Source organism: Oncorhynchus masou, chromosome 30 (genome assembly GCF_036934945.1).
Source record: "Oncorhynchus masou masou isolate Uvic2021 chromosome 30, UVic_Omas_1.1, whole genome shotgun sequence".
Taxonomy (NCBI): domain Eukaryota; kingdom Metazoa; phylum Chordata; class Actinopteri; order Salmoniformes; family Salmonidae; genus Oncorhynchus; species Oncorhynchus masou.
Window position 1 is genome coordinate 60,268,090 of NC_088241.1, and position 17,333 is coordinate 60,285,422.

Consider the following 17,333-nt stretch of genomic DNA (forward strand, 5'->3'; position numbering starts at 1 on the left):
TACATTAATTTGTAAGGGAAGAGTAGAGGAAGTGCAACCCTTTAATGATTTCACAGTTTTCCAGAATTTATATGTATTTTGTAACGGCGTTCTTCGTTTGTTGGAAGAGAGTCAGACCGAAATGCAGCGTGGTGGTTACTCATGTCTTTAATGAAGGAAAAACGGAACCATACATGAAATAACTAAGAAATACAAAAACAACAAACGGAACATGAAACCTATTACAGCCTATCTGGTGAACACTACACAGAGACGGGAACAATCACCCACGAAATACACAGTGAAACCCAGGCTACCTAAATACGGTTCCCCATCAGAGACAACAAGAATCACCTGACTCTGATTGAGAACCGCCACAGGCAGCCAAACCTAAACTAAACACACCCCTAATCAACCACAATCCCAATGCCTACAAAACCCCCAATACGACAACACAATAACATAAACCCATGTCACACCCTGGCCTGACCAACTAATTAACTAAAACACAAAATACTAAGACCAAGGCGTGACATATTTCCTGTACAGTCAGCTAGTGTTAATATAATAATCAGATGTAGTTTTACACAGATTTCTCAATTCTCGGAAGGATTGACAGTCCCGGCCGGAGTCAGTACTTTTAGCCATGCTAACCTGCAATGTTGTTAAAAACATGAATAAAGGGAATTCAGATCCATGTCAGAATCCGGTATATCCAAGATACCATTAAGATCGCAATAGTAAAAAAGCTTGTTCACAATTTCTTTGATATTTTCTCCATGTACATGGTTTTGCCTTAGGAGTACCAAACATATCTAATGCAGACAATAGAAAGTGATCACTAATATCCAGGGAGAAAACACCATTAGCCACAAATTCTTCTGGCGTATTTGTAAAGAATTAATGTTGATTTATTAGAGTCCCTCAGATTTGGTTGTGTGGGTTTGGTAATCAACGGAGGGATGTTTAGCTTATTACAAATCCTTTAAACCGACTGAGTCTTGGGTTCCTCAGGACAGGTTAAAGTCACCTATGACAAACATCTCAGAAGTAGAAAAATAAGCTATTAAGTCAGTGAGACTAGTTAACAACTAGTTAACTAGGTTACCTGGGGCGGCAGGTAGCTTAGTAGATAGAGCCAGATTGGGCCAGTAACCCGAAAGGTTGCTGGATTGAATCCCTGAGCTGACTAGGTAAAAATCTGTCATTCTGCCCCTGAACAAGGCAGGGAACCCACTGCTTCCCGGGAGGCCATCATTGTAAATAAGAATTTGTTCTTAACTGACTTTCCTAGTTAAATAAAACAAACATTTCTTTGTGGAGGGAGGGCGGTAGACTTGCAGAACCAGTTACTTTCGAATTAGAACCTAGTAGTAAGACATAAAGCTAGAAATTCAAATTGTTTAGTCTAACAAGGTGAAAATCTGTCGTTCTGCCCCTGATCAAGGCAGTTAACCAACTGTTCCCCGGCGCCGAAGACGTGGATGTTGATTTCAAAGGCAGCCCGCGGACCTCTCTGATTCAGAGGGGTTGGGTTAAATGTGGAAGACACATTTCAGTTGACGGCATTCAGTTGTACAACTGACTAGGTGTCCCCCTTTCCCTTGAAGGACACCAATAATAACAATAAGATACTTGCTTGGGCCAAGAAACACAAGCAATGGACATCATCTGTCTGAGTCCAAATTTGAGATTTTTGCTTCCAACCACCGTGTCTTTGTGAGACGCAGAGTAGGTGAACGGATGGTCTCTGCATGTGTGGTTCCCACCGTGAAGCATGGAGGAGGTGGTGTGATGGTGTGGGGTGGCTTTTCTGGCGACACTGTCTGATTTATTTGGAATTCAAGGCACACTTAACCAGCATGCCTACCACAGCATTCTGCAGCGATACACCATCCCATCTGGTTTGCGCTTACTAGAACTATCATTTGTTTTTCAACGGCCTCCAGCCTGTGTAAGGGCTATTTGACCAATAAAGAGAGTGATGGAGTACTGCATCAGATGACCTGGCCTCCACAATCACCCAACCTCAACCCAATTGAGATTGTTTGGGATGAGTTGGACCGCAGAGTTAAGGAAAAGTAGCCAACAAGTGCTCAGCATATGTGGGAACTCCTTCAAGATTGTTGGAAAAGCATTCCAAGTGAAGCTGGTTAAGAGAATGCCAAGAGTGTGCAAAGCTGTCATCAAGGCAAAGGGTGGCTACTTTGAAGAATCAAAAATATATTCTGATTTGTTTAATACCTTTTTTGGAAACCACATGATTCCATATGTGTTATTTCATAGTTTTGACATCTTCACTATTATTATACAATGTAGAAAATAGTAAAAATAAAGAAAAATTCTTGAATGAGTAGGTGTGTCCAAACGTTTGACAGGTGCAGTCCCCCAGGGCTGAAGTTGTGAATACCAACATGATGGCATCTGGGACAAAAAAATAAAATAAATTCTGGTATTGCCCTGAATGTTTTAATTTTTTCTGTGAACTTCAGTTTTCACCAATGTTGTCTGTGACTCTTTTGATTGCATCAAACATCAATATGAAGGGAATGTGTTCAAACCAAATCCTTTAACTTAATATGGACTCAGCATTGCTGACATATACAGTATGATTCCTCAAGTGTTGTTCTTAGATCAGGTGAACAACTGCAGCTCTGGAACGTATTCCTATAGTCAAGGAAGACATAGGTGTATTTACTCATATTATGTTATATCTTGCCATGAGAATCTGTGAAAGTGCTCATTACCTCATATATTGAACCATCTGTAGGCTCTTTACCAACAGATTTACTACCAGACTTCCAGCTGCTTCTATTCACAGAACATATTTTGTCTTAATGTGTTATAAATTCCTTGTAGCAAGATGCATCTGTCATATTGCTAGCAGGAGGCCACTTTTAGTCTATTGAGATGCACCCATGCATTTTCTCTTGATGTTTTACTAGAATGGAATCTAGTTTTCCTCTACTGTATTTGGCAGATTTAACAAGAACTACCGAGGCAGTGGCCAGTAGAACTAATCACTCACTAATGGCAGCCTGCCACAACTCAATCTCCGCTAGCGAAACATAATTTCCCTCCGCAACCAGGCAATATGTTTTTTTTTTTTTTTTAAACCTTTTTATTTAACTAGGCAAATCAGTTAAGAACAAATTCTTATTTACAATGACGGCCTAGGAACAGTGGGTTTAACTGCCTTGTTCAGGGGCAGAACGGCATATTTGTACCATGTCAGCTCGGGGATTGTGTGTGTGTGTGTGTGTGTGTGTGTGTGTGTGTGTCACATTTTAAGTTTTCAAGCTCACTTGTCTTTTTAATTAGTTTGTAATGGTGTTTATGGTCCCAGTTTGAAGTTGTTTGTGTGTGCATGTGCGTGCGCGATTCACCGTGTTTTAATCGGATTGTGTTTTTGGATTATGTTCAAGGACACCCCAATCCAGAACATTTCCTGTGGGAGGAGTACTTAGAAGACAATGGTTCCACGGCAGTTCCAAGCCAGGCTTTCTGTATGGTAAGCAGTAAGCGCTAGGCACAGAACAGCTGGCTAGCTTTGTATCAGACAGCGCTGTGTGTGTTTGTGTGTGTGTGTGAGAGAGAGAGTCACGCGGCACCATTGTTCTTTCAAGGCTCTGCTGCAATCTAACGGCTTCTTTAGTGTTTCATAATGATATCCTTTATTGTCTAAAAAAAATACAAACAATTGAAATTGAAGGCAGTTTAATAACGGTTGTGGTTAGGTTCCTTTTCACAATAATGACTCAAGTCATGTTTTCCTCAGTTTGACATCGGCTTGTCACTTTTCCAGGCACGTATCCACAAAGCATCTCAAAAAAATCAACTCATAAAAGTTTATCTCAGCTGGTAATCATGACCTTTTGAGGTACCGCAAAGGAAAGATAGTGATGACGCTCATTGACATTGTTTCGTGGTTGTCTGAAGCATGCACAGCTGGCGATGCCTCATCGTGGTTGGTTATGTAACTATACATGAAATGTTGCAATGTTAAAACGATTTATATAATTTTCACCTGACATGATCACTTTGCCTACTCTTAATTCTTGGCATGCTGGCATGCATAATTATTTGTATTTTTTTTAAACAATTCTGATGCTCCCGTTTTAACAACTCTAAATTGATTTGGCACAGTTGGCATCAAATCACTTGCCGATAATGTTGCATAAAACATTTGAAAGGTCTATCCATTTTCATTGAACACATTCAAAGTTAACATGGGCCCTAGATGGTTTCGATTTACCAATTTATAGGCAAGCCCAATTCAGGCATATTTTTAACAACATGATATTGCTCTCCAAATGGATAACTTTGAAAAACATGATTTAGGTTAATTAAATAATACAATTAAAAATACTATTATTATTTTTAGCCTATGTGCTTACAAATATTTAGGCATATCATGTGAAATAATTTTCAAAAGCTCCAGACATACTGTTGCATGTGGGTGTAGATTATTTATAGATGCTGTTGCATGTAGGTGTAGATTATTTATAGATGCTGTTGCATGTAGGTGTAGATTATTTATAGATGCTGTTGCATGTAGGTGTAGATTATTTATAGATTGATCATATAGTAATATCAAAACATTCATGACACTTGTGGCGCATGAACCACTGACTCAATGCCTTTTTCTATTATCAAGACTCTTGCACAACTCTTAACTTAGTCGGATGACTAAAATGTTTCTTGCATAGCTTTTATTTTTTTACATATAAGAGTAGGAGTAAAATGTCTATTCTCAGTACTTACGACCAATTTTAGACTCTGAGACGATTTATGGATACGGCCCCTGTCATTCTCATTCAGAAACTCCCTGTGTCAAACTCAGACTTCCTCTCTGCCCTTAAGATCTCCACTGTCAACTTCCTCTTCCCTGCATGACATCGGCACAGCTCCACACAGTTTCACACCCTCAAATCCTCTCCTCTGGCTGAGTTTCTGGCTGATGGGGCCTGTCCTCACCTTTTGCTTTCATCCACTCGGCACGCTCTGCTTTCCTGTCTCAGAGAACTGAGTACAGTGTGACTGACAGCCCTTTCCTGTCTTCCATCTCCACCCCTGCTTTATGTCTCTCTCGCTCCCCTCACTTTCTCATGTCTCTTCCCCATCAGAGAGCTCCTCACAGTTTCCCGGTGAACATGAAGCTGGAGACGGTGGACAGGAGGAACCCCATGCTGGTCCGTGTGGCCACCGTCTCAGACACTGAAGACTACAGGGTCAAGGTGAGGGGGAGGAATGTGAAGAGGTGGGGTAAGAGAGGACGATGTAGTGAGAGGGGAAGGATTGATAGTGAACCAAATTAAAGGATGATTGCGGGGGTGAAATGAGGTGAGGGGATGAGAAGAGGGCATGTGGAAAGCAGTAAGGGATTGGGGGGTGTTAGTCAGGGTGAGGAGGCCTGCTGAGTGGCATGGTAGATGAAGCTGAGCTGGCAGCTCCTACACCACATCTGTTCAAGACTGTGTCTCTGTGAAATGAGCAGGCTGGAGAGTCTGCAGAAGCCACTTGGTGGTGCTGCTCTTGTTAAACCACTAACAAGCCTTGTACTGAGACATGGTAGTGTGTGTGCCAGGGCGCATGCCCTGTGTGTGTTTGTACTGCATGCCAATGAGTTTGCGCACATGCCTGATGCGTGTATTGGGTGTTTATACAGTTGATGATTGACAGAGCAGAGTGTCTTATTTCTCACCATATTTGTCCTATCGCGTCACATCTGTCTTCACCGGAACCCTCTCGGCATCTCTTCGTGGTTAGTGCTACATTAGACATACAAGGATTTCTTTGTGTAGCTACTCTAGGGACACACACACAGGGGTCAAGCCTGCTAACTTCCCTGGTGGAACACTATAGCGCCACTGAACCATGGTTATGAGCTGCAGCTTGTCAGTACTATAGCACTACTGAACCATGGTAATGACCTACAGCTTGTCAGTACAATAGCACTACTGAACCATGGTAATGAGCTGCAGCTTGTCAGTACTATAGCACTACTGAACCATGGTAATGACCTACAGCTTGTCAGTACAATAGCACTACTGAACCATGGTAATGAGCTGCAGCTTGTCAGTACTATAGCACTACTGAACCATGGTAATGAGCTACAGCTTGTCAGTACAATAGCACTACTGAACCATGGTAATGAGCTGCAGCTTGTCAGTACTATAGCACTACTGAACCATGGTTATGAGCTGCAGCTTGTCAGTACTATAGCACTACTGAACCATGGTTATGAGCTGCAGCTTGTCAGTACTATAGCACTACTGAACCATGGTTATGAGCTGCAGCTTGTCTGTACTATAGCACTACTGAACCATGGTTATGAGCTGCAGCTTGTCAGTACTATAGCACTACTGAACCATGGTTATGAGCTGCAGCTTGTCAGCTGGCAAGTCATCATGGTTTTAATAGATTTGGAAACAAATCTAAAAACACGGCGAGTTTTGAGAGGCATCAGTCGAAGTGGTGGCGTTAGTATAAATTAGGATTTTGGCGGAAACTTTAATATTGCACTGAAAGTAGCACTATGAGAACCCTTGCCCGCTAATGAGGAAGATTCATTGATTAGCTTTAAGCAGCATGATGTATAATTCATGCATCTTGAAATAAGGAGGTGTAATCAAGGCCCTACTTCATAAACGTCGGTCTTATCTAACTTTGCTGTTTGAAGTATAGGCACCTGAGTTGCCTAACCTGTTCACAGGATTGGTTAACTCTTCGGGTTCCTAGGGTCTCCACCGACCTACGTAGATCTGCTTTTAGTTTTAATGCACCATATTGCTGGAACAAAATACGTTTCATCTGGATGTTCTTGTGCCGTTCTGGCGATGATTGGGGACTTACTTGTGGAGAAATGTAACCGGCTGATTTGTGATGATTTCGTATAAGGAAATCAGTAAAAGGTGTGGTCATGGGACCTGCCCACCAACTGGGGAGCAAGGCCCAGCCAATCAGAATACAGACATAAATACTCCTCAGTTCCATCAGCTGTCCGGGTGGCTGGTCTCAGACGATCCTGCAGGTGAAGAACCTGGATGTGGAGGTCCTGGTATGGCTTTTTTTACATGTGGTCTGCGGTTGTGAGGCCGGCTGGACGTAATTCTCTAAAATGATGTTGGAGGTGTCTTATGTTAGAGAACATTCAATTATCTGGCAACAGCTTCGGTGGACATTTCTTCAGTCAGCATGCCAATTGCACGCTCCCTCAATTTGAGACAAATTGCACATTTTTATATTTGTATATATTTGTATATATTTATATTGTCCTCAGCACAAGGTGCACCTGTGTAATGATCATGCTGTTTAATCAGCTTCTTGATATATCACACCTGTCAGGTGGCTGGATTATCTTGGCAAAGGAGAAATGCTCACTGGCAGGTATGTAATCAAATTTGTGGCAAAAATTTGAGAGAAATACGTTTTTGTGTGTATGGAACATTTCTGGGATTTTTTATTTTCTCTCATGAAACATGGGACCAACACTTTACATGTTGCATTTAATATTTTTGTTCAGTATAGTTTGCATATAATGTTTGTTTATGTTGGAGATATATATCTCCATCTCTCTAAAAACAAGTCCCTCACCGTTGCCGCCTGCTATAGACCACCCTCTGCCCCCAGCTGTGCTCTGGACACAATATGTGAACTGATTTTCTGAACTGATCTATCTTCAGAGCTTGTGCTGCTAGGCAACCTAAACTGGAACATGCTTAACACCCCAGCCATCCTACAATCTAAGCTTGATGCCCTCAATCTCACACAAATTATCAATGAACCTACCAGGTACCACCCCAAAGCCGTAAACACGGACACCCTCATAAATATCATCCTAACCAACTTGCCCTCTAAATACACCTCTGCTGTTTTCAACCAAGATCTCAGCGATCACTGCCTCATTGCCTGCATCCGTAATGGGTCAGCGGTCAAACGACCTCCACTCATCACTGTCAAACGTTCCCTGAAACACTTCAGCGAGCAGGCCTTTCTAATCGACCTGGCCGGGGTATCCTGGAAGGATATTGATCTCATCCCTTCAGTAGAGGATGCCTGGTTATTTTTTTTAAATGCCTTCCTCGCCATCTTAAATAAGCATGCCCCATTCAAGAAATGTAGAACCAGGAACAGATATAGCCCTTGGTTCCCTCCAGATCTGACTGCCCTTAACCAACACAAAAACATCCTATGGCGTTCTGCATTAGCATTGAACAGCCCCCGTGGTATGCAACTTTTCAGGGAAGCTAGAAAGCAAAATACACAGGCAGTTAGAAAAGCCAGGGCTAACTTTTTCAAGCAGAAATTTGCTTCCTGCAACACAAACTCAAAAAAGTTCTGGGACACTGTAAAGTCCATGGAGAATAAGAACAACACCTCCCAGCTGCTCACTGCACTGAGCATAGGAAACACTGTCACCACCGATAAATCCACTATAATTGATCATTTCAATAAGCATTTTTCTACAGCTGGCCATGCTTACCACCTGGCTACCCCTACCCCGGTCAACAGCACTGCACCCCCCCACAGCAACTCGCCCAAGCCTTCCCCATTTCTCCTTCTCCCAAATCCAATCAGCTGATGTTCTGAAAGAGCTGCAAAATCTGGACCCCTACAAATCAGCCGGGCTAGACAATCTGGACCCTTTCTTTCTAAAATGATCTGTCAAAATTGTTGCAACTCCTATTACTAGCCTGTTCAACCTGTCTTTCATGTCGTCTGAGATTCCCAAAGACTGGAAAGCAGCTGCCGTCAGCCCCCTCTTCAAAGGGGGGACACACTCTTGACCCAAACTGCTACTGACCTATATCTATCCTACCCTGCCTTTCTAAGGTTTTCGAAAGCCAAGTCAACAAACAGATTACCGACCATTTCGAATCCCACCATACCTTCTCCGCGATGCAATCTGGATTCAGAGCTGGTCAGGGATGCACCTCAATGACGCTCAAGGTCCTAAACGATATCATAACCTCCATTGATAAGAAACAATACTGTGCAGCCGTATTCATTGACCTGGCCAAGGCTTTCAAATCTGTCAATCACCACATCCCCATCGGCACACTCGATAGCCTTGGTTTCTCAAATGATTGCCTCGCCTGGTTCACCAACTACTTCTCTGATAGAGTTCAGTGTGTCAAATCGGAGGGCCTGTTGTCCGAGCTTCTGGCCGTCACTATGGGGGTGCCACAGGATTCAATTCTTGGACCGACTCTCTTCTCTGTATACATCAATGATGTCGCTCTTGCTGCTGGTGAGTCTCTGATCCACCTCTACGCAGACGACACCATTCTGTATACTTCTGGCCCTTCTTTGGACACTGTGTTAACAACCCTCCAGACGAGCTTCAATGCCATACAACTCTCCTTCAGTGGCCTCCAATTGCTCTTAAATACAACTAAAACTAAATGCATGCTCTTCAACCAATCGCTACCTGCCCGCCCGCCCAACATCACTACACTGGACGGTTCTGACTTAGAATATGTGGACAACTACAAATACCGAGGTGTCTGGTTAGACTCTAAACTCTCCTTCCAGACTCACATCCAACATCTCCAATCCAAAGTTAAATCTAGAATTGGCTTCCTATTTCGGAACAAAGCATCCTTCACTCATGCTGCCAAACATACCCTTGTAAAACTGACCATCCTACCGATCCTCGACTTCGGTGATGTCATTTACAAAATAGCCTCCAATACCCTACTCAATAAATTGGATGCAGTCTATCACAGTGCCATCCGTTGTGTCACTAAAGCCCCTTAATACTACCCACCACTGCGACCTGTACGCTCTCGTTGGCTGGCCCTCGCTTCATACTCGTCGCCAAACCCACTGGCTCCAGGTCACCAATTCTTCCTTTGGCCGCCTCTCCTTCCAGTTCTCTGCTGCCAATGACTGGAAAGAACTACAAAAATCTCTGAAACTGGAAACACTTATCTCCCTCACTAGCTTTAAGCACCAGTTTCAGAGCAGCTCACAGATTACTGCACCTGTACATAACCCATCTATAATTTAGCCCAAACAACTACCTCTTCCCCTACTGTATTCATTTATTTATTTTGCTCCTTTGCACCCAATTATTTCTCTCTACTTTGCACATTCTTCCACTGCAAATCTACCATTCCAGTGTTTTACTTGCTATATTGTATTTACTTTGCCACCATGGCCTTTTTTTGCCTTTACCTCCCTTATCTCACCTCATTTGCTGTATGTTTGTTTTACTCCATGTGTAACTCTGTTGTTGTATGTGTCTAACTGCTTTGCATTATCTTGGCCAGGTCGCAATTGTAAATGAGAACTTGTTCTCAACTTGCCTACCTGGTAAAATAAAATAAAAAATAATAATAATATACATACATTCCATTGTAGTTTCAAAGAGTCCTCTACTAGGAGCAGGTACTGTATTTTGAACCAGCTCTATGATCATTAAACTTAGAACACCAACATTTTTGTTTACTTCGGTCTTTAAATATTTCAAGTTTATTCAATGCAAATTTCATTTTACTCTACATGATCACAGCACACTTTATGAAGAACAATGATATACTAATGTGGTTGTTTCTTGTTTCTATCTCTGTGTGTATCAATTTCTCTCTTTCTCTCTGTCTTTGTGTGTCTGTGTCTCGCTCTCTCTGTGTGTGGGTGTGTGTCTCTCTCTCTCTGTATCAATCAGATCCATTTTGATGGCTGGCACGAGAAGTTTGACTTCTGGGTGGACTCTGACCTCCCGGACCTTCACCCTGTGGGCTGGTGTGCCCGGACAGGTCACCCCCTGGAACCCCCCCTCTGTGAGTTCACAACCCCTTTGTGTGTGTGTGTGCGTCAGTGCATGTATGAGTGTGTGTGTGTGTCTCTGTGTGTATGTGTGTGTGTGTGTGTCTCTGTGTGTGTCTCTGTGTGTGTCTCTGTGTGTGTGTGTGTGTGTCTGTGTGTGTGTGTGTGTGTGTGTGTGTGTGTGTGTGTGTCTGTGTGTGTGTCTCTGCGAGTGTGCGCTCTTCACTAACCGTTCCACCTCCCAACACCCTCACCTACACACAAACCAGTAGACTCCATTCTTCTCAAGGACCATTCCATAGCCCATGTATTGACCCTGTCCCTTTCAGAGGTAAATCTCACTGACATTAGAGCACAGCTGATAGAATGGTGCAAAGTATTTTCTATGGCACAGGGATTTGTAGTGCGCTCTAAATCTTCATATACAGCCCAAAAACAAACTTTTTTTCCCATTTCAAAGTAGTCCTTCGTTGTGATTGACAGGTTGCCATAGTGCATGAAATGTCTTTACCTTGAAAATGTCTTGATCTTCAAAGAATGCCATCTGTTTTTCTCTTTCAATGTTGGTCTTGATTTGTTTTTCTTGACGTTTTACCGCCGACCAATTGTTTTTAGGGGTAGAATATAAATGGCTGCAACGGAAAACAAGTTTAGAAATAAGAAACACAAGTCTAATCTTATTCCAAGTGGAGGACTCATCTCCTTCAGAGACTGTAAAAAATCACTTCACTTCCCCCTTTGGGTTAACACGTCTGGGACGACCAATGAAATTTGTCTGTGTGTGCATGAGTATGTCGGGTCGAAAGAAGTTGTTTAATCTTGGCAACAGCAATACAGGCCATAAACCTGACTTGAATACTGTAGATCTTATTTTGGTTTGTGGTAGAAGTTGTGGGTGATATATTATGGCAAAATACATTTTGGATGTCGCTCTGGAGGTCTTAATCTCTTCATTTTGGAAATCTACCATATAAGCAAAGCCTTAAGGGCTATTTGTCTACCCTGACACACACAATATGTATTGGTCTACACCAGTTAACCCTGTGTAAGACCTTTTCCATTCATTGTAACTCAGTTTTAGTTACTCGTCACGCATGGGTTACATGTACCACTGATACATGTACCACTGACTGCAGTTGCTGATACAAGTTAACCTACTACTTGCCTATTGGCTAAATCAAACAATGAAAATGTATTATGAAGCCAAGATCAATGATAGAAAGAATTATGGAAAAAGACTTTGGACTACTTTTAAATTAAATTATTGGCAGAAAGACAAATTTAAACTCCATCTTTCATTGAATCAGATGGCTTATTCATCACAAAACCATTTGATGTTGCAAATTATTTTAATGATTACTTCATTGGCGAAATGGGCAAACTTAGACGGGAAATGCCAACAACGGACAGTGAGCCATCGTATTCATGAATAAAAAAAACTAATGATGGAAAAAAGCACTAAGTTAGAATTTTGTTAAGTTGGTGTGGGAGAGGTGGAATGATTATTGTTATTGATCAATAATGACAAACCTCCTGGCATTGACAACTTAGATGGAAAGCTACTGAAGATGGTTGCTGACTCTAAAGCCAAAGCAAACTGTTGGATATAATGGTGTTTTAACAAATACAATGCTATTTCTCTGTAAACAAATTGACAACAGACTTTCAGCGTGCTTATAGAGAAGGGCACTCAACATGCACTGCACTGACACAAATGACTGATGATTGGTTGAAGGAAATTGATAATAAGAAGATTGTGGGAGCTGTACTGTTAGATTTCAGTGCAGCCTTTTAAATTATTGATCATAACCTGTTGTTGTTAAAACATGTGTTATGCCTTTTCAACTTCTGCCATATCGTGGATTCAGAGCTATCTATCTTTCTTTAATGGCAGCTTCTCTAATGTCAAAAATGTGAAGTGTGGTGTACCGCAGGATAGCGCTCTAGGCCCTCTTTTCTATTTAGACAAATGACAGGCAACTGGCATTAAACAAAGCCTGTGTATCCATTTATGCTGATGATTCAACCATATACCTGTCAGCATCCACAGCTAATGATGTCACTGAAACCCTTAACAAAGAGTTCCAGTCAGTTTTGGAATGGGTGGCCAGTAATCAAACTGGTCCTGAACATCTCTAAAACTAAGAGCATTGTATTTGGTGCAAATCATTCCCTAAGTTCTAGAACTCAGCTGAATCTGGTAATGAATGGTGTGGCTGTTGAACAAGTTGAAGGGACTAAATGACTTGGCATTACCTTAGATTGTAAACTGTCATGGTCAAAACTTATAGATTCATTCAGTGGTTGTAAAGCTGGGGAGAGGTCTGTCTGTAATAAAGAGATGTTCTGCTTTTATGACACCGCACTACAAAAATCAAGTCCTGCAGGGTCTAGTTTTGTCTTATCTTGATCATTGTCCAGCCATGTGGTCAAGTGCTGCAAAGAAAGACCTAGTGAGCTGCAACTGGCCCAGAACATTGCGGGACATCTTGCTCTTCATTGTAATCAGAGGGCTAATACAGATACTTTGCCAGTCTCTCTTGGCTAAGAGTTCAGGAGAGACTAACCGCATCACTTCTTCTTTAATATCAGAAACATGAAAGTGTTGAAAATTCCAACTTACGCACAGATCTGACATTTTCACACTTACCCAACCAGACATACCACCAGGGGTCTTTTCACAGTCCCCAAATCCAGAACAAATTCAAGAAAACGTACAGTATTATATAGAGCCATTATTGCATCAAACTCCCTTCGTTTCATATTGCTCAAATGAACAGCAGACCTGGTTTCAAAAAAACGATAAAGCAACACCTCACGGCACAACGCCTCTCCTCTATTGGACCTAGATAGTTTGTGTGTATGTATTTATATTTAGGCTATGTGTGGAGTTTTTTAAATGTACAGTATGTCGTTCTGTCCTTGAGCTGCTCTTGTTCATTAATGTTGTCATGTTTTGTGTTGACCCTAGAAAGAGTAGCTGCTGCTTTCACAACAGTTAATGGGGATCCTAAGAAAATACCAAACACCAAAAAAAAAGTGAGCATTATCCTCAAATGAAGCCAGGCTTGTGATTGTTGGTTTTGTTTTCGTCCCCATGCAGCACATGCAGGATCTTCTGACCTTAAGAGCTCCGTGACCCAGGGAGTGTGTCCCACCCCGGGCTGCAGGGGCGTGGGCCACATCAAAGGGGCCAAATACACAGGACACCACAGGTAAGACAAACGTTGATGACAACACTGTCAGACACTATGGCCCGGTCCAGTAACAACCCTAATCTCTAAAGCACTTCGTGGAGATCTGAAAGAATTGAAAGGGATGAGCAATGTGTTATTAGCTCCACCTTGCTCTCTGAAAGCAGGGTTCTACACTTTTTACACTGGTGGCATTGGTGTTACCAACGTTTTCAGTTTGTGGCACCAGCACATGATTTGGTCGCCCAAAATATATATTTTTTAAATAATTGATAATGGCCCTGCCTATGTCCCGTAATGTGCCTGCATTTCATATAGAACCAGGCAAATAATAACTAGCCATCTTTTACATTAGCAAGCCCTTGTGTTCTTACATTGATTTAGATATAGTTACTGGAACAGCAAAGAAAATAGACTGTTAAAATAATACCAAAATGATCACGGAGAACAAAGAAACAGGGAGGACTGATTTCCCCCAGTTAGGGTTTTCACTCTCAATCACTTTTTTTAATAGAAAAACAAACTAAATTTGATGTTAAGTCCACAACAAAGCTTATTTACAGTTGTAAATATGTACCATATATATTGTTGTCCCATTCACTCCTCTTGACCTGCACTGGAGCTCGTACCTTAAGAATTTCACTGTACTTCGCAACTACATCTGTGACCCTGTGCATGTGACTAATAAATACTCTAAACTAAACCACGTCAGGGGAACATTTTTTGTGGGGCTGGGATAAATTTTAGAAATGTATTTTACCCTTGTAATTCCGGTGCGCACTGGACAGACAGTTGTTTGGTTCGCGGTGTTTCTGTAGTGCACTTGTGATGGAGTTTTCCAAAAAAACTGGAGTGATGCAAATAATCATGTTTCTGCCAGGTAGGTATAGGCCACTTTGTAGTTACCTTTTCATTACCTTTCCATCTACCCTAAAATGGTTAGTCTATCATTAGCATTGCTAACGGCTACACAAAGTGATAAGACATGCAGTTGAAGTCGGAGGTTTACATACACCTTAGCCAAATACATTTAAACTTATTCCAGACTATTCCTGACATTTAATCCTAGTAACAATTCCCTTTCTTAAGTCAGTTAGGATCACCACTTTCTTTTAAGAATGTGAAATGTCAGAATAATAGTCGAGTGTGATTGATTTATTTCAGCTTTTGGGTCAGAAGTTTACATACATACACTCAATTAGTATTTGGTAGAATTGCTTTTAAATGGTTTAACTTGGGTCAAATGTTTCAGGTAGCCTTCCACAAGCTTCCCACAATAAGTTGGGTGAATTTTGGCCCATTCCTCCTGACAGAGCTGGTTTGTGACCAAGATTTAAATTCCTGACTTATGTCTTGAGATTTTGCTTCAATATATCCACATAATTTTCCTTCCACATGATGCCATCGACTTTGTGAAGTGCATCAGTCCTTCCTGCAGCAAAGCACCCCCACAACATGATGCTGTCACCCCAGTGCTTCAGGGTTGCGATGGTGTTCTTCGGCTTGCAAGTCTACCCCTTTTTCCTCCTATCATAATGGTCATTATGGCTAAACAGTTCTATTTTTGTTTCATCAGACCAGAGGACATTTCTCCAAAATGTACAATCTTTGTCCCCTTGTGCAGTTGCAAACCGTAGTCTGTCTTTTATGGCGGTTTTGGAGCAGTGGCTTCTTCCTTGCTGAGCGGCCTTTCAGGGTATGTTTTACAGGACTCATTTTACTGTGGATATAGATACTGTTGTACCTGTTTTCCGCCAGCATATTCACAAGGTCATTTGCTGCTGTTCTGGGATTGATTTGCTCTTTTCGCACCAAATTACGCTCATCTCTAGGAGACAGAACGCGTGTCCTTCCTGAGCGATGTGACGGCTGTGTGGTCCCATGGTGTTTATACTTGCGTACTATTGTTTGTACAGATGAACGTTGTACCTTCAGGCATTTGGAAATTGCTCCCAAGGATGAACCAGACTTGTGAAGGTCTAAAATTGTTTTTCTGAGGTCTTGACAGATTTCTTTTGATTTTCACATGATGTCAAGCAAAGAGGCACTACGTTTGAGGGTAGGCCTTGAAATGCATCCACAGGTACACCTCCAATTGAGCACTTAATTTGCTTTCCGGGACCGCCGGGAAGGTGGGCTTGTACCTTCAGAATGGGAACAATTCACCTACTTAGCGAGCAGGGCAGCTGAAACGGGTACACCTACCACCAACAGCACGAGATGAATAAAAACAAATAGAAACGCAAGGCTTTATAGTTGTTGTTTTTGATCAACCGGTTGACGACCACTGGCCTAGATTGAAAATAGAATTATTACAATATTTTTCCACTGGCCTAAGCTGCCCACTGACGGGATGATTGACTGGCCTGGAGAGTTTCCTTAAACCTCTCCTGTCTTGGGCCATATTTGCCTCTACAGAAAGTTGGTTTATTTTGGTTAATTACATTTTACTGCTTTTTAAATAAATCATGATGGTAAAAATTTAAAATAAAGGTTATTGTGAACTAAAAATGCAACTGTTTTGGTTGCAGTATCGAACCCCTGATAGGCTTGGAAGGACGTTCAGCATATTGCTTATACCTATCAAATCCTTTCTGGTATAGCTAAGGATGGTTTGGGCCAGACCTACGCCCAGCTTGGCTTTCCTGATAGAATGTCACCATTGTTTAGGGGCATCATTTATTTTTGCTCAATTTGCTGTTTGTTCCATTGATCCAGATTAGTAAGGGATAATACCTCAAATGAAGGTATTATCCACCAGCAGCTGGGGTTGGCAAGGTGAGACTTGGACGCTGTTGTCATTGGGTAATAGATAAGCTGCCGGTTGGTTGGCTCCATGCAACAACAGTGAGGTTGTGGGAGTGCCTCCACAAAGGGGAGGCTGATGAAGCCTGGGGAAGCCAACCCTGTAGCCAACCCTCCTCACTGTCTCTCTCGCTGTCTCTCTCTCCTTGAGCATCTGTCTGAGGATTCCTCTCCACCCTGTAGCCTACCCGTCTCTCTCTCTCTCTCTCTCTCTCTCTCTCGGACTCTCTCTCTCTCTCTCTCTCTCTCTCTCGGACTCTCTCTTTCTCTCTCTCTCTCTTCCCCCCCCTGAGCATCTGTCTGAGGATTCAACTCGCCCTCTGCTATTTTTGTACCACACCTTTTTCAAGGATGTAATCAACGCTGAATGTAATGAGAGGCCATGCATGTTCTTCTCTCCCCGGCCCTCTCCACTTGTGGGATCCTCCTGAAAGACCAATGATTACAATGGCTCCTGACTGACTCCTCATCCACACTACCATTCTACGTATAAGCCCTGCTGCTGCAGAACAAAAAAAATCCACCACGTTTTAGAAAACCTGTCTCGAACCCAACCTCATTAGCAACTCATTTGCATTCTAT

The 17,333-nt window shown here is 42.1% G+C and overlaps 1 protein-coding gene across 3 annotated transcripts in view; it reads left to right on the forward strand.

The window, feature by feature from the left end:
* The window catches only part of LOC135522895 (lethal(3)malignant brain tumor-like protein 4), a 127,422-nt gene that overhangs the window by 44,111 nt on the left and 65,978 nt on the right, over window positions 1-17,333 (forward strand). For all 3 annotated transcript variants that reach the window (XM_064949575.1, XM_064949577.1, XM_064949576.1), the window contains 4 exons: window positions 3,405-3,490; window positions 5,106-5,216; window positions 10,652-10,766; window positions 13,856-13,967. In XM_064949575.1, coding sequence (XP_064805647.1) covers window positions 3,405-3,490; window positions 5,106-5,216; window positions 10,652-10,766; window positions 13,856-13,967 — 424 coding nt within the window. The remainder of the gene's footprint in view (window positions 1-3,404; window positions 3,491-5,105; window positions 5,217-10,651; window positions 10,767-13,855; window positions 13,968-17,333) is intronic.